The following is a 21162-nucleotide window of genomic DNA, read 5'->3' on the forward strand; positions in this document are numbered from 1 at the left end:
TGTATAACACTGCTTCCCCTTAAGCTATTTTAATGACCTTGAAATGTATTGGTTTGTGTTCTTTGTGCTAAAATTGTTCTGCTTGAACTTAACTCCTACTTCTCTGGGGATAGCTTGCAGCTTGTGCCATAACTACTAGGGGTGGAGCAGAACTTATTTCAGAATTGTTTTGACCTAACTAGATGTAATTTATTAAGTTGGTAGGAGTCACTCCATCCGAAATTAGCTGTTCAAATCCAACCTGAAAAAAACCCTCATTGGAGTCTGATTTTTCCTACCACTTTCTGCATGCCCCATGCTAAATCCTGTGCTCCAAGTTCTTTACATTGCACTTCTTGTGATGCAGTATTTTCGATCTCTAATGCCATCTAATTCTGTTTGAATTTGTTTTATCCATTGATCTCACTTTGTCTTCATTTCCCAGACTTTCCTTTCCATGCTCCATACTAAGGGGCCGATTAGGATCTTGTCCGAAAACCATTCCTACCGAATCGGTCCCGGAATGCTTTCCTGGCGACTCTGATCGGGTGAGTCCGACAGAGCGATTTGGATGTATCCAGATGCTTCCGTATACGATTCGGTTGGACTCCCATTGACTTCAACGGGAGCCTGTGTTCCAAACGAGAACAAAGGCTCTCATTGAAGAAAGGGGTGGTTGGGGAAAACCTTGCACCCTGTGGCGGGCATCCCATGGTGCCTGCCACACTGTGCATGGGTGGAAAGGAAGGTCCCTTCGGCACCCACACAGACCCGATTTGGAGGACCCCGGGTGAAGAGGGGCCTGCTATGGGCCCCCAAAGACAGATTCCAGCAGCCAATTTGTTCCGGGGACACCAAATCGGAGCGGCTGTCTGAATCGGCCATCATAATCGCTCGCTTGGAAGCCAAGTCCATAGAGCTGTACGATTTGGCTCTGAAAGATGCGAGCTGCCCCAATGCCTTTCGGAACCGATTCAGACAGCCCTACTGGTTTACGGGCATCGTTATCAGTTGTTGGGAACTGTGTACGATTTGGTCAGAAACAAGGGTTCCGAATTAGATTCGGCAAACCCGAATCCGATTCGGAGCCCTTACGAACGGGATCGTAATCGACCCCTAGGTATGCAAGATTTCTCTGGTTTGTCTGTTCTTGTATATCTGTTTCTCTTTCACTCTCTGCCCCTTCTTAATGTTGCCTGGCTCAAGTTTATAAGAGCTCAGGAAATTAATTGAATCAGGTTCTGACAGCCCCATTTAGGATTAGAAATCTCAAAATAAAAGTGTTAAGGCTGTCCTATGTTCTGACAGCTGTTCTATACACCCCCACATGGTTGCTGCTTGCGATGTGGCCAGTTGTTAACAACAGTCTTGCCCCCAGGAACCTAGAGGCCAGGATTCCTCCTCTGATAGGCAGAGTTGTTAACTCCAGCAAGAAATGTGTATTAGACTGGAAGTGTGATGAGTGGTAGAACTGGTTTAAGCAAGTGCTGGCTCGGGCAGCCCAAAGTACATTTTTATAGAGATGATTGTCAACTAAAGCGCTAAAAAAATCTCGTTTCTCCATTAAACCATATTTTGATAATTGACTCAAAAAAAAAACAAATTACCTTCCTAGTATTTTCCTAAGCGGAGTTGTGAAATAAACAGTTTAATTAAGCCTAGGCCCGTCTTTGGAACATCTATTTCAAATATATAGTGTGCCACTTTTTATATTAGGCACCTTTCTCTGTGGACTTACAAAGCAGACTTTATGGATGAAGTATTGATATAAAACTCTAGGATTTCATATGTAGCAATGGCACATTTCCTTGCCATATGTTATTACAGTGTCTTTAAACTGAAGCCAAACCAGAGCACAGTGGTGCTTTTGGCAGTCATATATAATTGTCATTATGTGAGTAGTGTAAATATCGACTGCGAATAATATATGACATTTAACTCCCATGCCATTGATGCATTTTCTGCATCAACTACCATTTCCTCACAGGAAAGGTAAACGGACCTTTTAGGTGCAATCAATTTTACAAACACCATAGAAGGGCATGAGCACGTGCTCTGTGGCACTGAATACCAATGACACAGTGCACAGAGTCCAAATAGCAGCAAAAGTAGGGTTCAGAAAAATGCAAAATATCCAGGGTGTAAATGCAGATTCACTACAAATTGGTAGATTAAGAAAAGAGAATTTAGAAATAAATATACAGCATCCATGCACAATAGTTGATCATATTCTGGAAATGTCAAATTAAGGCTGCAGTTATAAAACAAATCCCTTGTTCAGAATAAGTCATCCTTTCCGCCATTTGATTTATGTCAGGTTATTTAATATTTTCCTCATCTATTTTTATGATCAAAAGATTTTTTCTAAAAGCATCAGTTTGTATAAGTGCATGTACCATTCAGCAAGTCTCTGCATCTCATTAATTATGCTGTGCATACCCTTGGCTGGGCTTCGCATAACATTGATTGGACGCTCATCTGTTCCTCAGAAAGCTCAGTAGTGAGATCTGTCTGCTCTTTGGAAGGTGCAACAGAGGAAGGCTGCTTAGATGTAAGATATGGGTCTGGGTGAGGGACTTTGTATGAAGCTTATAAGGAAGAAAGAATACATTGGATTCTGTGGCTGACCGCTGTTATTAATGTCTATAATATAGCATATCCTATAACTCTGCTGCTCTGTGCAGTGCTTGCGGTCAGCAAGAGGGTACAGACTGCTTGACATTCTGTAAACAGCCACATACACACAAAAATGAAAAATGATACATTGGCTTGATTGGTGAATACACAGCATAAGAAGCTCTGAACTGAGTATTTTCATGTATTGTCTTTATCCCTGTCAGCGGTAAGAGATTTACAATTACAAATCATTTTGTTTAGCTTTAAAAACTATACACTATGATACTATCATGAAATTTACTATGGAATGTATCGCTGTTTCAGTGAAAAATGTTCGTAAAACTTTAAAACAGGATGTCTCAGCTGTTTTTATTTTTATTAAAGAATATTTGAAAAGACTATACAAGACACTTGCATGAAAATCCTTAAACACGAGTTTCATAGCACACCTATACAGACAATTTGACACTGCATTTCATTTTGAAGTTCTCTTCTTCAGATGTATTATTAATTTTTGATTGTATTAAAATCAGACTTCAGAAGTCCTTCCTGCTACAGGATAACTTCCTTTGTTCTAGAAACACTGGGTATTTATGGCTGCGGTCGCCCTTTGCTTGAGCTTTGTTACTGATATTGTTCTTGTATTTTATTCATTTTTTAGGATTTGGTGAAAGTGCATAAAAGCCTCATGCATGAGGTACATGACTCAATCAACAACAGAAATGATCAAAACCTCTATCAAATTTTCATCAACTACAAGGAAAGGTAAGTCTTAAACTACGTAGCCGTTTGCCTATATTTAGTGTTTTCAACTCTTATTGGTTCTAAGAACATGATTATGTTTTTTTAGATTGACAAATAATCATTCTACAATGACACACAATTTATTACATTTTTCAGATAATGCAATTTGCATATAAAAAAGCAGATTATATGACTTGAAGCTTATTATATTGTGGCTTAGATTTCCACTGATGAGAATTTTACCAGCACTCGGCAAATGTATACTACAGTAAAATAATTACTGCAGTGTTCTTGTAACTGGCTAAACGTGTGCACATGTTAAATTGTGTAAAGGCACACTGGTATCTACTTGTGCATCCATTTCGTCCAAGTAATACGCAGAGTGGTACTACATGCAAATCAACATAGTTCTCAAACACATTTGGCTGTTTCTTTGCAAGTTGATTTTTCCAAAGCAGCATCAGCATGAAAGCAAGGCCCTAAGCCCTGCCAAATGAGGTGCCTTCATTAGGCACCACACAAAGAATTAATATATCCACCCCATTCATTCAACATAGTGAGACAATTTACAAAGAAAGTTATAAATGCCAATATATGTTGCATAAATCTGTGCATGGCTGTAATTTACAAATGACTGACTTATTCAAAAATATTTCTGGCCTACCTATAAGTAACATATAGTTGTCAAAAATTATCCGAGTAGGTTTGTGGTATTTGTAATAATTAGCTGATATATGTCGTGTACCTACGCATACAGTTTATGCCTATCTTAGTATCACGCGTATGGGTTAGGACATGTAGGCAATTTCAAATATTTCTATTTCATTTCTATATTTCCTGGATGTGCCTTTTCTTCCTAGCTATTCAGCCTGTGAAAATGGACAATGATGATATACTTTCGAACACTTTCTTCCACACAAACAAACGTGTGTATTTGGATTCATATATCATGTACCAAGCAAAAGTGCATTGTAGAAAGCTTAATCGTTCAGATGTTAAATAGATGTGTAGTAAAAGAAGACCTACATATTGTCAATTGTTTGTGGATACTGACAGAATCACCTAAAGTGCCTGCCCTCACCCCAGCATTCCCCAGGAACGTCCACCTTAGCACATATAAGTTCGGATTTTGCACTTAATTTCCATACACATAATTGACTCCGCAAAAATGGGTACCAAAGCACACACAAGTCAATATAGTTAAGACAAATTGGCACAAGTAATCCGAAGTAAATTAACTTGTATATTCCATAGCATTCTTCTATTTTTGTTCATATTCCACATAATTGACTCCCCTGCAGGTGTAATGTAGTGATATCTGTCTTTGTAAATGTCATTGAGTTACACATTTATCAGTTTTCTTCCCACTTTTGAGTCTCACTTGTGCATGGAAAAAGCTGTCTGAAATGGGTTGCAGCAGCCCACCAAATAAGTAGTCAAGCAAGTTACCACACAAGAGAATTAATCCATGACACATTGTGCGCAGAATTCTACACACACAAAGCTGCCAGTGCACCATTTGCAAACAAAACCACACACTGTAACAATTCACTATTCTGCATCTTATGTATACTGTCAAGAACATTTCCATGTGAAGTACTACAAACTATCCTCAGTCTGCACATGACAGCGCAGTCTATTAACATTCTGGTTTGGAATCTTCGTGGCTTCAATATGTGACGATCCACCAGGTGAGCTGTGCACAGCAAGTAATGAGTTGTCAGTTGTCAACATGCTGTGCAGTGATTCTGTCTTCAAACCATCAAGTAAAGTGGCAGAGCCACTGTGCTGATACCTCATAATTAGGGGGAAAAGAAAGCTCGATGTGTGAAAAGTTACATTTCGATCCCAGGGAACTTTTCTCGCTGGCCGGATACTTTTGATGCCTTCAACCAGTCACGATTTCTACCTTTGGACTTTGCCCCGTTTTGGAGCTCGGATTCCTCCAGTGGAGCAAGACTGCAGGCAAGTCATGGGAAGGTCGCACCAAAGTTGTTTAGGCTTGCAACGAGGATCTGCTGAACTGGATTTTCCGGTGGTAAAAAGCTGAGAGTGGGTCCAACCTGATTTGCTTGCCTAGCGAGGTAACACTTTGGGCGGATTTATTTGGGTGGTTGGTTCCGATCCTCATAAAGTCTCGAAGTCCAAACTTATTTCAAGTCCAAATTTTCAGGGATTGTAGTGTTTGTTCTTCTCAACACCACTCTCAGCACCTTAGGGACAGCAGTTATATGTCAGGACTCACTGCAGCAGAGGCCACCAGCAGGGCCCAGTCCTCTTCCACTTGCTACTGGTCACTGGACACTTCAGGAAAAAGGCCTCTATGAGCTTATTGTGTCCCTGAAGCCACACAAGAGGTGAGCCAACTGACCTATGGAGTTATCTTTTGTGTACAAGGGACATGTGGGAGGAGGTCCCGCCCTTCAGGTCTCCTCACAGGTCTCAAACATCAAGTGCAGCCCTTCCTCTGTTCATTCACTGGTCCAGAAAGTGTTGTAAGGAGGATGCCTTGGGTTAGCACATTTAAGGTTGGCACTAGCTAGTGGGTTGGTGTGACTCCTGGCTCCTCCTTAATAATGGAATTAAAGTTCCAATGGGCAATTCTACCCACTTTTTCAGCAGTTCTATTTTGCCCTACTACAAACAGCCCAAAGTGCACCTTACTCCTAAAATCCAATATTGGGAAACCCTTTCTTCCTTGTGCAGAGCACTTGTGCCTGACCAGAGTTCTAGCCAGGGAAATAAGTAGCCCCCTCATTTGTCGCCACTAAAAAATGGTTTTGGGAGTAGCTTTCCTCCTTCTGGGTTTGTCCCCAGCCTGGCTACGTCTTTTTCAGTTCTCACCTTGCATTTACTGGTGATAGGACAGACCCTTTACATGTCATTGATGTTCCTGGGTCCACCCTAACTGACCTTCCTTCTGGTGTAAGAAAAGTACATCCCCACATCTAGGGCATTGTTTCTTCTGTAGCAGCAGTTTCCACACCTACAGTACAGCACTCGCTGGGCAGCTGCTGTTAATGCAAATTAGCCTCCAGGGCTTCAGGCAGGAAAACAGTAACCTTCTAAAAGTTAGTTTCCCTAAATATGTATTAAAAAACAAATCCAACATCACCATTGAACTCAATTTTTAATAAATATTAAAATTAGCAGTTGAATCTTTTTTCACACTGGTTTCAAACCTGGGATAGCTGAATCAATATTTTAATTTGTAGTCTAGTTTCCCAAAGGAAAGCCAGGGCCCTCCACAGTGAAAATAGCTTTTGGGGGATTGTCACAGCAGGGACATGGTAACATTACATTTTATATGTCTTACTTTTAAATATGATGCACCCTACTTTGTGGGCTACAATGTCTACATGGGGTGACATTATTATTTAAAAGGGAGGTGTTTCCCTATCGAAAACATTATTTTGAAAAGACCAGCCTGGAGGTTTAAACATAAGCATTCATGCTACAATGTAAGCTTAACGCCATATTATCCCATGCAACACTTGTGGATGGCACAAGAAGGCATTCAGGCCATGGGTGACAGTTAACTTTCCATGCCATGGGTGTAGTTTCTTCACCATATTATGACCTTACAGAAGTGTTAACTATTCCAATCAGGGATTAGCCAATGTTGATATGTTTCAGGAGTCAGAGCACATACACTGGGCAGTGAACAGCTGCTCCCGAGTGTGCAGTATTGAAGTCAGTTATGTGTTGGGCATATTTTTATGTTGGGACCTGGAGAGAAAACACACCATTAAAGTGAAGCAAAGACAGAGTTGAACATCTGGCACACTATCCAATGGAAAAGAATTATAATCAGCATTTCCCATGGCCTTCCAAGTTGCATCACTGACACACAAATCTTCTCTGGTGGCTCTCCAGTGGCTTAAATCTTCTTTTACTAACAGGACCCAACAAACACCTCTAGGCCCTCTCTCTCTTGCACCAACACTCCTTTGTTAGAGTGTCCAATAGAGGTCAGTCTCTATTAGTATGTAATCTCTCTCTCAAACCTCTGGTTCTACTCCTGCAGCAAGTCATTGTGATCACACATCTGTATGCAGATGACACACAACTAATAATAAACTTCAAGGAAGAGCCTAGAAATCCAATCGCTGGACTTACCCCCATTAAACCCCCCCCCGCCCATCTGAAATTCTCCTAGAACAAACCAAAGTAAATTGCTAGGATTGTCATATTACCCTCCTTATTGGGTGAATGGCCCAGTCCAGTCTCTTCCCTCAGACATCTTGGCATGTTTCTGCTTCCAAACAGGACATCGAAAGCAAATTACTGCAACTACTAGGATCTGCCTTTTCCAAACATGAGCCCTCATTGAATAGTTCCTTTTCAATCATTTGTTCACCGAATAACTGATGACAATGTATTTATACAATCTCAAATACGTTATATTAACTTTGCCAATCTGAGGCTACCTGAAAAAACACATTCAGAACCTGCAAAAATTTAAAGTGCCTTAAACTAGATGTGTTTTCAATTAGAAAAAAATAACTCATTGTCAAGTTACATATGCAACCTTCACTAGTTACCTGTCGTAAAATGCATCATTTTCATATCATCTACAAGCTTTACCATAAAAATGGTCATAAGCTTCTGAAAAAAACCCCAGAAAATACTGTCTTACCTGTGATCTAACACCACAGAAAAAAGCGACATTTGAAACCCCCTCAGTTAACTATTCCAAAGGGGGTGTTAGTCTTTTTTTCGGTCCATGTGTACAGTTAAAGAATAAACTATCTCTAGAAATTCACAATGAACCTTTCTAGATCAAAATCAGGAAATCACTGAAAACCTGGGGCCTTATTTATGAAGGCCTTGCGCCGCCGGTGGGGTTAACCTGCCCACCAGGGTCCTCCGTAATGACGGTCGGGCACCCCCACCACTTTCAAATGTCACCAGTCGCCACTGGATAAGTACCCTGCTGGAGCATGCCACCGCTGCTGTTGTCACCCTCATGCAGACAGTGTTGTTCCTGACAGTGACCATGGCACATCAAAAGTAAGGGCTGTATATTGGACTTGGATTAGTGGCCCACAATGGGCATTAGCCTGCAGGCAGGCTCTGCTCTTGGCAGGGGCCAGAGGCTTCTGGGATATTGAGTAGGAGACAACCGGACAGTTCTGCGCGTTTTGTATTCAATATCTCAGTTGCTCCTACTCTTTTCTCACATCTGATCAGAGCAGCTTGCAAGATTTAAGGATTCTGCTCCAGCAGAGTGGCACTTGTCGAGGATGGTGGGTGCAGATCCTCTGTGCTGCTCTGACTCGAAGGATGCCTATTATTCACTCCTAAGCCATCTCGGCAGCTTCCAAGTCCCTCTGTTTTTATTGTCTTCTTGCACGTTAACAATGCCCTGGACACTTGAAGAATTAGAAGACATACCCGCCAGAAGTGATTCCCAGTGCACTACTGCGTGTTATGCTAGGAGAGCAGGTCCAATCAACGAGCACCATGTTCACTCCAGCAATAACGCGTCACTGATGAGGATTGTGTATGCCTCCGTGCCATTGCATTTCAGCACCGCTGGCATGAGGACTAGAACGTGAAACTAATAGCATTACAGCATACAGGATAGTTTTTCTCTTCCTCATCGCGTCATTGTGTTTTAACACTGGGACATAGTAAGTGCTAAATTGCAATATGTGCACTCTTTTAGCAAAAGTGCACAACTTCTGCCCAATCTAATACTATGCTCTAGGTAATCAAACTGTGGGTGCAGCTAAAGCCCTTCTCTCAGTAGTGTTTCCTTAAGCCCTTTTTCTGTTGATTTCATAAGGTCTGGCGACATGTGTACTACATAGCTGCATCCCATTTGGGGATGCAGTGCACGCAACAAAATTCGTTTTCTTTATTTATATGTTTACTTACCTGGAAACCTCCGTAATCCATAGTTTACTACCCCCCACCCTGCCCCTCCCCCTCCCGACGTCACCGCCCGCCAGGTACTCCCCCTACCGACCGATGTGGCCTGTTCATGCGGGATGCAGCCCTGCTTCTGCCTCGGGCCCAAGTCCAACCCAGGCCGGGTTCTAGAGGGTGGGTCAGGCCCACCCAAGAAAGCTGCAGGGCCCACACATAGCCCACACACAAGCAGAAAACCATCTTATGTTCTTTTTCTTAGTGAAAAAAACCATACGAGCCTGCAAGTTCACAATCATTTTCATCTGCAACAGCAATGTATTGGGCTACTTTGTGCCCGCGGATAGGGGTTTAGGTCACGGGGGATGGCTGCTGTTAGTGTGCTCATGTAAACAGAAGAGGTACCTAAGGCACCCCCACGATATCGAGACCGCAAGCTCCCATCACATAGTAATTTAGACATGAAAACAGTTTTATTGCAGAAACAGTGTGAAGGATTTTACCATCCAAGAAAAGTAAGTGAAAATAAACATATACCCAGGGTATGAAACATAGTAGTGGTTTGTTGTGTTTTCTTTCTACTATGACATTATTCCTTTTTTTAATTTTTTTTAATTTTATTTAAAATTTTTGTGTATATAGTTTTAATACCAGGTACAGCACACTATATTCAAAGCACATTTCCAAGCGTAATACAGTATAATGTTATAAAAAGAAAAAACAAAATTGCACAATGTTTTAGTCACATTTTACATTTTTCTTGATATTTCTGCTACCGGTAGTGCCCTAAACATTAGGCCGAAAAAATGAGACCATAAATTATAAGTAAATAAAACAAAAGAGTGAAAGAAAACTAAGCCTTCATGTTTTAGTTATCCAATACAACCATACTTATTGACTTATGAGGGCGTGTTATCAGGGCGTGTTAGATATCCCTCTTTTCCACTGTGCAATGGGACTCCAGATATTACTCCCCAATGTTCTAGCCCTGCGTCCTTTCCTGGCATAAATCGCCTTCTCCAGATTGTATGTAGCCAGCAACCTGGCAATACAAGTTTGAAAAGTTGGGGGAGTCATATCTAGCCACGCCTTTGCTATACATATGCGATACGCTGCTGTGGCAATAAAGAGGAACTCTATAGCCTGACCTTCTGTTTCACCTGCCACCCCTAGAATTATTAATTCTGATGACAAGGTAGTCTTAACCCCCAGCACTGTATCCAAGAATTTTTCGAGTGCCCTGAGAAGAGTGTATAATTGTGGGCAGCTAGTAAAGATGTGTATAATATCTGCATCCTTTGAGTCACATCGTGGACAAGTTGACCCTGTCGTGCCCCCCCCATTGTGCTATTCTGGCAGGAGTGTAGTACAGGGAGTAGAGAGTTTTATAATGTTGTGCCTGTAGGGTGGCGGAGCAGAGTATAGTACGTCCCATGCCCATAGAATCCAGAAATCCCTCATGAGAGGTACCTATTTTCTCTACCCATTTAGCAGCATATTTGTCCCTGTCATCTGTTTTAGGTACATTCAATTCTGCATATAACTGTCTAATTGAGCAGTTCCCGCTACTCTCTATGCTATCAAGTATTCGATTATGGGCAAATCCCAAAGGTCCCCCCTGTTTACCAGCAAAGAAACTTCTCACCTGCAGATACTTAAAAAAACTCCTACTGTTTATATCGAACTTCGTTTGTAATTCCTGGAATTGGAGCATACCCCCCGGGCCTAGTAGGTCCCCAACTTTCCCTATGCCGCTGTTCTTCCCGTCTCACATAACTGAATCCCTAAATATTTCCCCAGGTAGAGAGACATTTGTTGTCATGCAGGTGTATCTATTAAATCTGCCAAGCCCAACTTTTTTAGAAAATGCCATCCAGATTTTCTATGCTGCTTGTGGAGTCTTAAACCTAGTATGTTTAAAGGAGCTAAAATCAATAGTTTTTACGAAACAGTTCTCTGCATCTCTACCCAACAATGTGATATAAACGTTTTTACATGTAGGCCTATTCCCGGGTTGCTCATCCCCTTCTCTTTTACCCCCTATTAGTCCCTGAAAATGAGTCCCTGAAAATATTGTAGCGCCGCCGGCCAGTAATATAGCCTAAAATCTGGAGCCCCCCCATCCGCCTCTTTCTCTTGATAGGGTGATGTGGCGATACGCCCTCCTTGTTTTCCCTTGTGCCCAGATGAATCTATTCAGTATCTGTTCTAATTTGTTGAACCAGGTGTGCTCAAAAAACAATGCGATCGCTCTAAATATATACAAAAACTTCAGCAAGATAAGCATTTTGACGACATTAATGCGCCCCACAAGAGTTCGATGCAAGTTGTGTATCCTTTCAAGGTCCCTCTTGACTTTGATTATTATTGGCTCCATATTTATTTCTACTAGGCTGTTCAGGTCTGATGTTACCCCGATCCCTAAGTATACTGCAGTTGGGACCACCCTGTCTTCCTGATACACTGTAAATTTGTTTTTAACTATTTGTGTCTTCCCTTTGTTTATCGCGTTTCCTGAGATTGCTCCAAACCTCGTCGCCTCCAATTCAATTTCCTCGATGGCCTTACTTGGGGCTGGAATGATAATAGCCACATCATCTGCGTAAGCGAATAGTTTGTACTCGATGCCGTGCATACTGACTGGGGGGATATTGATGTTGCGTTCCAGCCTCCGAAGCAAAGGGTCCAGGTACAAGGCGAAGAGTAGCGGTGAAGAAGGTCAGCCCTGCCTGGTGCCCCGCTTTATCTGCAGAGTGCCTGTGAAACCTTTGTTGATTTTTACCCTAGCCAAGGGCTCTTTATATAAGGCCTGAATAGCCCTTATGAATCCTATCCCAATGCCGCACCATTCCATGACCTTCCAGAGGTAGTCCCAGGAGACGCTGTCAAAGGCTTTCTCTGTGTCTAAAAAAACAGCCGCGGCAGGGTCCCCTGAGACCTCAGCGGCAACCAAAAATGTGATCATCTGCCTTGTATGCTGTGTGGTACCTTTCCCGGGAATAAACCCATGTTGCGTTGTGCTAACCAGGCTCTCAATTACCCTTCCTTATCTTGTTGCCAGTATTTTTGAGAAAATGTTTGCATCCGCATTCATCAGTGTAATGGGTCTGTAAGAACCCAGTGCCAGGGGAGGTTTGTCTTTTTTTAAGATCACTATTATGTCTGCCCCTCCCATGAACAGGGGATCGAGTTCCCTTGCTGCGCTTTTAATAAGGTCGTGTGAAGGTCTCACCACAGTGAACCCCTAAAGGTTTTGTAAAATTCGGCGGGTATTTGGTCCGAACCTGCAGCTTTCCCCGAGGGGAGATTGACCATAGCTTCCCCCATTTTCTGTAGTGTAATTGGGAGATCCAACTCTACTTTTCCCTCCTCGGGTAGTACTGAATGTGGAGTGGCTCCAAGGTACTCCGTGACCCAGTTTGCCGGAATTGGCCGTTGCTGATCGTAAAGCGTTTCTTCTGCCGCATCTTGGTCTGTAGGCTTGGCGCGCAGCTCCGTCTTTTTTTCCGTCTTCTTCTGGTGAGACTTCATCGGTGGGACTATCGGGACTGCCGGCTTCCTAGTCGTGCCAGTAAGTCTCTGATTCTGTCCCGGAGATACAATGTCCTTCTTGCTCGTTTTCTCTGCCGGTGCTTTTGCGGTGCTGGGGAGCTCCATCGAGGCCTTTTCCTTTTCCTTCTCCTGTCTCTGCGAGCGAAGGGACATCACGAAGGCAGCCTTGAAGCTGGTGACGACCTGGATCAGGTTAATCAAGCTTGATTTCAAAGTTGCCAGGCCTGCTGAGATAGCGAAGTAGGCGCTCCGTCCCTTTACCCAACTATCCGCTCCTCTGCCAGGCTTTCCTCATCTTTCAGGCCTCAGGGGGAACACAGCATGCCGAATCAAAGTTCCATCTGCATCTTAGTCAGGAGAGGGATTTGGGTGCGACTGCCCTCTACGATCCAGGTGCGGCCATCTTGCCTTCCTCTCTTTCTATGACATTATTTCTACTGTAAGTCCACGGCTACTGGAATTATGCTGCTGGGGTAAACCAAATTATGATGCAGGGTTAACTAAATTGTGTGGCAAATTAAGGCAAATTAGTTGCTGCAATGTGGTTTATTTTGGAATAGTTCAGCTTTATTATTTTTACATTTTTACACGTTAACACTGACTTTGAAAAGGTTACACCTGGCTAATACCACAGTAACACTTATATACAGCAATAGGCTGCTGAAAGGTGACTAGCTGACCTTCGCAAATGGCCTTCCACTGTTCTGCGTTTTTTGTAGTTTTCAATTTTTTTTAAAGTAGAAACAACATTTTGTTTTGTTAAAATGTGCAGCAGATGATGATTATGTGACAAATGTGGCAAATACATAACTATGATGAATACAGCTGTAGAATCACATAATTCCAGTGGCCCTGCTTATTACACTATTTTAAGCAAAAACACTGATAATGGCAAAGTTTAGACTCTTCTTAATTGAAAAAGACTTGTTAAGTTTCACTAATACAACACAGATACGAAATGGGAAGGAGCACTGGCAACAATTATATGGCAGCACTGGCAATATGTGCTGCCGCAGAACTGCTTACTCTCAATTTCTTCAGGTGCTCACAGAAGGAGGAGCCAGCTGATGTGATCAGAAGGAATATAAAGAGCAGGCACCCAGCTTTGGGGCACTGCTGAATGTGCATTTATCCATTCTCTCATTTTCTCACATGAATAGACAGAAATCGATTGTAACCATGGCCAATGCAGTTATGCAACTCTGCAGCCACAGCGTTTAATGCAATTATGGATTTGTCACGTTTGCCTCGTAATTCATGATCTGCTGCATAATTTGCAGATTTTAACACAAAAAAACTTTTTAAAAGAAACAAAGTTGGTAAAACAGCCAGTTATTTGTTGCTGCAGTGTGGAAGGCCATTCGCAAAGGTTTACTGGTCACCTTCCAGAAGCTTTTTACTATAGTTGCATTTTTGTTTGTACTAATGAAATTAAGCTCTTTTCCAGTAGGGGTTAACGTAAAACTTTTAAAAATAATAAATGGATACTACCCCGGCTTACTCTGCATACTTTAATCAATCCTGCTGAATAATTTGATCCTCCCCCTTTACATTATTCTATCTAGTAGCCCTGATTATAGTCCTGATGTGACTCCTTGGGTCCTAAATTGAAATTATAATATAGTGGGCAAATGCACTTCCTGCGGACATGTTTGTACAGTCTGTGCTTCACAAGTTCGAATCTTGCTACTCAGCCTTCGAGTTCAGAAAAAGAGTAAGACAGTGTAGGAAATCTGCCTCTTCTTCATGGTCACCTTAGACTTTCTTGCCTTTTTCTGGAAACTATTTTGCTGGTTTTTGAACTCTCTATACTTTACCCCTGCTAAGCAGAAATAAAGGGTTGTGCTTCCCCTTTAAACATGGCTGTATCAGATTATTCCTAAAAGCCTACCAGTGTAACCTGACTGCTGCAGTTTAAAGCCTGCAACCTGTTAAAATAACCCATTTTTGCATGTAAAGATCTCCCTTTTAAATATGAAAAAGTGAACCCTTTGTGGGTCTTGTAGCCCACAAGGTGGAGAAACAGTAGGAGGAGAAAAGAGTGTGGTGGGAAGAAGTAGAGGGTTAGATGAAGCAGAGAGAAAGGAGAGTGAAGTCAGGAGAGGGGAGGAACAGACAGAGAAAATGAAGGGTGAGGTGGGGAGAGAAGAAGAGATAAAGCCTCTAGTTTTAAATCTCTATAAATACACAGTTAGAGAAAGTAGACAGAACCAGCAGTAGGTCTGGTAAACGGCTCACACTCGTGCTTGACCATCCAGCATCCCAGATCCAGCTCTCGAGACTCTGGACAAACCCACTTATCCTTATGGCCCACCCATGCTTCTCCATGGCCCTCCCAGATCCCAAGCCCTGGATCCGGGCCGGGTCCGACCCACTCTTACAGCACAAGGGAGCATAGATTTCGACCTTTCGGGGTCCAGTCACCCCTGCCTTTTGACACCCTCACCATCCCCAGTCTGCTGTCCCCACTCCACGCCTGCTCCCTGCTCCTATTTACCGCCCGCTGAGGGTGGGTGGCCAGTGGGAGTGTAAATAGACCATAATGGGAATGCCAAATGGAGATTAGGACCCAGTGATTGCTGCTCCGCGTGTTATTCCCCATTCTCAGACAAACACTCAGAACGTTGAATTTAGGAGTGGGTGTATCATGTGAAAACAATATTTCCAGCCACGCAGTATCCCCCACTTAAATCCGGCTACATCATGATGGGGGCCAAAGAGGAAAGGATTAGAACATTTTACAAGCGATTAGTTGTTGTTTTCTTGATGTTCCCCTTCTTCAGAGCATAATCATTCCATCACGAGAGAAGCAAGTCGTAAGCCTCGATGAAGCGTGATGGGCGATATGTTGGTTCTTTGCCTGCCACAGTGGTGTGTAGCAGCACAGCCAGTGTTCCAGCAGCAGCTCTGCTGCCCATCTGCTGGAGGCGAGAGCTACTGAAGGCTGATTGACTGACGTTTATGTTTTAATCAAAGGATTAGAGCATGCACTCGCTGATTTACAGAGAAATCATTTCCAGGAAATGAATGTAGACATACAAAGCCAGAGGTGAAGGCATCACACAGTATCAATTATAAGACGGATCATTCAAGTGTCTGCATTAATTAGCGTTTGGTCACACCCCAGGATTGGCTTCCTGGTCTGCAACAGGCCATGCGCAGGTGTCAGGACCATGCACCAGAATGACAAAATGTACAGGCTGCTGGGGGTCAGAGTTCACAGCTGAGCATTTGGTATGTCTATACCCAGACTGTGAGCCAACTGCTTCTCTCTGCGAATTCGCCAAGCCTCATTCAATGCAGTCAGCCATCCTGTCACTAATAGTGGATTTAGAACATATTTACACAGACCTAAATGCACTTTTTTTCATTTTAGGTTGGTAATTTATGGGCAGTACTGCAGTCAAGTGGAGACTTCCATATCCTGTTTAGATAACATTGCCAAGACGAAAGAAGATGTTAAGTTAAAGCTAGAGGTAAGGAGCACCTAAAATCAAAGATATCAGTAGCTATGAAATGTATTTTATCTTTTGAAATGAAAATACTAATCGCATGGTGCATACCCTGCATTTAACTTTTTAGGCTTTGTGTATTTACTTTCGCATTTTTGACGACCATTTTATGCTTCAAGAGCCCTTATTCTGTCTTTTGTTTGGCAAATGTTCCAATTATTTCCTAAGAATCTTCATTACACTGAGCCCAACTCTTGCTAATCATAGCCTGAAACCAGGCCACTGAACGCAGCCTGAGGAGAGGCATCTCTGGAGCGTCTCCTTATCCAGGATCTCCATCACAGCTCCCCTGAAAGCTGATGTTTACCTCGGCTGCACCAAGCAGGTATCTGTGAGGGCACATCCTGAGGGCCTGATTGACAGAATAAGCATCTGTGGACTTTTATGCCAGTTATTGGAACTTCAACAGAAACAAAAGATGCCAACTCCACTCGTTATTGTAAAATATTTCTTTAGGACTAACCAAAAACCAATTAGAGTATGTCCAGGTATGTTTATACCATGTATTTTTTTATATTTTATATACTTTTTTTTCCGTTTAAGTTTGAAATGAATATGAAACAATCGCCCAACGGAGGAAAAAAAGGTGAACTTATGGACAACAATAAATCCACTGTGGGCTGGAAGCTATGTGCAAGACAATTGAGCAATGATCCTCTTCCACCAAAGAGCTGTATGGAATTAGCCCAGCGGGTAAACAACCTTTACCACGGAACTTTTACCACGTAGTGCCTTTACAACGCAACTTTTACAACGCAAACCATTACAACGCATTGCGCTGGGGGGGCGCTCTAGGATAGGGAATAGGTTTAATGTACTATCCAACACCTTCCCTACTATCCACGGGGACTGGAGTTGGAATAGTAAATTAAACAATTCACTATCCAGCGCCTAAAAGCACTATGCGTTGTAATGGTATGCGTTGTAAAAACCGCGTTGTAAAAGCATGCGATGTAAAAGCATGCGTTGTAATGTCATACATCCAGCCCAGCGCACTGTGAGTAGGAAAGAGAGGCCTGTTTATTGTGACTGCTTATACATGACTGGTGTAATCATTGAATCACGAAAGAACAAACATTGACAAAGCCAATAGATCTGGCATGCAGTTTGAGTCTTGACTGAAAAGCCTAAGGAAATGAAAAACTGAAACTAAATATTGCTTTTTGCATACAGGTCATCTATGAGATGATAATTGACTGTGTTGTGGTTTAGAGTACATTCAAACTTAACATAGTTTCTCATGTATTCCAGTAAGAACACTCTATAAGAGGTAGAACGGAAACTCAAAGAGCCAAAAGTAGTAGGTGAGAGGGATGCTCCTCTGGAGGAGCAAAAGTCCACTGTTTCTATATTTTAAAGAATTGGTAACAATAGGTAGGTGGTCTGGCAAGAAAGACTTAAACATGTGTGTGCTTAGGGGCCCTCAGCTGGAAAACCAGGCTTTGGAAGATTGATTTCTACTTGTTTCCCCTTTGGTAGGTACTGCTTTCTACTAGCAACCCCCTTAACCCTATAATATGTTGTGCAGTCTACTTAAAAACTGCTTATATGCACAGAATTACAGTCGCCAGTGTGATTGCATTTAGCTGTATACTGAGGCTACAGCAAGGCTACTCTCTCACCTAATTGTGCCATGGATATTTTAGAATTCCAAGGTAAATATCTGGTGCCTCCTTACTGGGGCTAGTTGCATTTAAACACCACTTTCATAATTGTAATGTCGAAACATCCATTTTAATGCCTTTTTTTAAATTTCTAATTGTTTGTCTTCTCTTTCGTGTATAGGAATGTTCCAAACGAGCTAACAATGGAAAATTTACATTGCGTGATCTATTGGTTGTTCCAATGCAGCGAGTTTTAAAATATCATCTTCTGCTTCAGGTAAGTTATGATTTTAATTGTGTTTCTGTTTCGCCTTATGACAACAGCATATTTTTGGGCACTGTAGCATGTAAATTGTTCTGTAGAAATGTTCTTGCCTGCAGATTTGCATTTCAGTCGTGTACGACGGTCTGTTGAAATCACAAAACCTTGCTTAAACGAGGTTTTGAATTACAGCAGGAATGTTCTGATGTAAACGCTAGAGGCCAGTCTGAGATCACTACATGAGTAGGCCTGGGCCTCTGAACTGTGACTGAGATCTAGACTGTTGACGCCGAAAGGCAGGCATTTGTCTCACATCTCCCTTTCCAATTGCAATGTAAGCACATTGAACAATAAACATGTAGAATCTTTGCAAACCATTGTTTGCAAACATGTCTCTGAAAATGTCTCTGCTTTGTCAGGAAATAAATGATCAATCTTCAAAAACCCAGTCTTTTCCCATAATGCATGTTACACTAATTATTTATTTTTCAATGTTTATTCAAGCATGGACAATCCGTGTTTTTTTTTATCAGGCAGCATTTTTAGGCATATTCAAGCTCTAGAAATGCATTTATCTTGAATACTAATGTCATTCTAAAATTCAAAAATATGAGTGAATGAAATGTCTTAATTACTTTCTATTGATCTCTGTCACCGTGATTCTTTCTCCGTCATCCTACCCTTTTATATGATGTGAGTCTGTCCCCAGGACTAGTGATGCCTCAGTAAGTCCCACTACCATTTTTGGGATTAGAGTCAAGGGTGACCTCAGCAACAGTGTCTCCTGTGTTACCAGATAAATCCACATTCTTTTCAACAACCCAGTTTTAGGTGTATGAGGCTCAGTCAATTCTTGACTAAGAAGAAACAAGCACATACCACACAAGCAGATGCATACGACGTCCTTGTACATTTTCTTGGGCACCTGCAGCTGTGATCAAGTTTGCATAACAAACATGAATCTGTAATCCAAAGTCACAAATCAAAGGATATCCACCTCAAATCTGTGGTGGGAATTAAAAAATTAAAATAAATAACTGATTGACAGATGTACCTCAAGGTGGAATTCTTCACCTCAGTCCCAAAAAAATCATCCCTGTGGTGAGGCTCACATGGACCTCACTGCACAACTCAAGCTTGGTCAAGCCGTAGACCAGAGGGATTACTGACTTGTTCCTTAAACCAAGGTCAGAGATGGAAGGCCTGAGCAAATAACAAATTAAATTCAGTCGGGTTACTGGCACCACAAAAATGAAAGAGAAATGTAAGGATATGACAAGTAAGGGAAGGCCTTGATAGAAGAGAATTCAACTCAATGAGGTTATTGCCACCACAAAAAGAGGAAAAAGACATGTAAGGATAAGCGAGAATAGGAGAATCCACACAGCAACCACACATCTTAGGTCTACTCCTCGGCATACTCTGGACTACTGAGCTGGCTCGCATGGAAGGCCTTATGTTTTTCCTGATTCTCCATGGGACGGACTACTCTAGAATTTGTCATTGTCTAGCGAAGGAAAACGATACCTTGCCTATTGACTGGAACAAGAGCCATTGGAGACCAAGTGTTTCTTCTTTCAGGACTGCTACTTGTTTTCCTGATATGAAAGTCTTTTGGGGGTAAAGTCTTCCAGTAATGAGCTGATGAGACTTTCGTGCTTTTCATTCTCTAGAGCCACTTCTTCTGATCTCATCAAGTTTCCAGTACATCTCTGCTGGTGTACACCAACGCGCATTATGCCAGGGCAGCAGCCTTCATGCTTTCAAACAGTGTCTGAAAGGAGCCTGTTCTGTAGCTCCTTCTGGGCCCAGATCTATGGGAGGAGTCTCCACTCTTGCTTTCTGGATGCTAAGGTTTGGAAGTCTTTTATCAGCGAGTGTGCAGACTTGACTGTCTGGGTCCCTGCACCAAGAATTAGGAAATGGACAGTTTGGGACTTCCTCTTGAGAATGCGTCTTTCAGCGTGGCTTAAGGTGAAGCTCCATGCCTGTGTTACACTGGAGCGTTATGCTTCTGCCTTTGGTATCTATATTCATAGACCAGCTGAAATTGCGTGCCCAGAGAAGATTCTTCATTGTGCTTAGTTTTCCTGCCAATTGCTGATGTGACCCCATTCTCTATTTTGTGTAGTGCTGATTGCCTCTTTGAATGACAAGCTGCGGCACATGTGCTTGTGGAACCATCTGACTGTGAGAAATTGTGTTTGATTGAGGGGGTGACGACCATTCTGAAGAAACAACCACAGTCCTTGTCAGGGTAAACTAAAAAAAGTCACTAAATTAACCTTTTACTTATGTTGGCACAAAACTTCCACACCAATGTAAAAACGTAAAGCAAGATTCAAATCAAATAACACAAAAATGACAATCAGGAGACCTCGAGATATTGACTTTTACAGGATTAGATAAAAGTAACATCAAAAGGTGCAAAGCGCCAACTGAGAGTATCTAGTAAAGTCGTTTTACCCCATGGTAGTGCTGCTAACTCTATAATCTAACATGGGAAGGCTGTGTTAAACTCAATACAGTCTAATGTTTGAGATGAGTGCGCTAGCAACATAATTCAAAGTGTCAGAATAATAGTTATAATAAATTCAACAACTCGCCAAGGTCTGATTCATGATAACTTTTTGCAGGAAAGAAGTTTTAGAGCTTACTTTCTTGAAGTTACGTTAAGCAGTACTGTAGCAATCTGTTCTAATTGGCCATCCTTTGGCTTCCTGGGCCAAACTGCTCCCTGATTATGAGTGAAAAGGCCTGGGGCTGGAACAATTCAGTCATTTGGTGGGAGGAGATTTGATTCATGGTTAAGCCGGGGACAGGGAGGGGGCTGAGGAGCTAAACTGGTCTTCAAATGGAGAAGTCCTGATGTCACAGGACCCATGGCCAGCCCCCACTGGAGTGGATGTGTATGGAAAAGTTAGCACGCTCCAACGAGAGATTTTCTCCATTTTGATTTTTGCAGAGATGTGCATTCTGGGAGAAAAATATGCTAAACTTCCCAGGAAGGTGTCATGAG

At 42.2% G+C, this 21162-nt stretch overlaps 1 protein-coding gene across 1 annotated transcript in view; it reads left to right on the forward strand.

Moving 5' to 3' along the window:
• Positions 1–21162, forward strand: part of VAV3 (vav guanine nucleotide exchange factor 3) — a 1314294-nt gene that overhangs the window by 635023 nt on the left and 658109 nt on the right. The window contains exons 8-10 of the mRNA XM_078668453.1: positions 3257–3360; positions 16142–16241; positions 18063–18158. Coding sequence (XP_078524579.1) covers positions 3257–3360; positions 16142–16241; positions 18063–18158 — 300 coding nt within the window. The remainder of the gene's footprint in view (positions 1–3256; positions 3361–16141; positions 16242–18062; positions 18159–21162) is intronic.

Source organism: Lissotriton helveticus, chromosome 1_2 (genome assembly GCF_964261635.1).
Source record: "Lissotriton helveticus chromosome 1_2, aLisHel1.1, whole genome shotgun sequence".
NCBI lineage: Eukaryota > Metazoa > Chordata > Amphibia > Caudata > Salamandridae > Lissotriton > Lissotriton helveticus.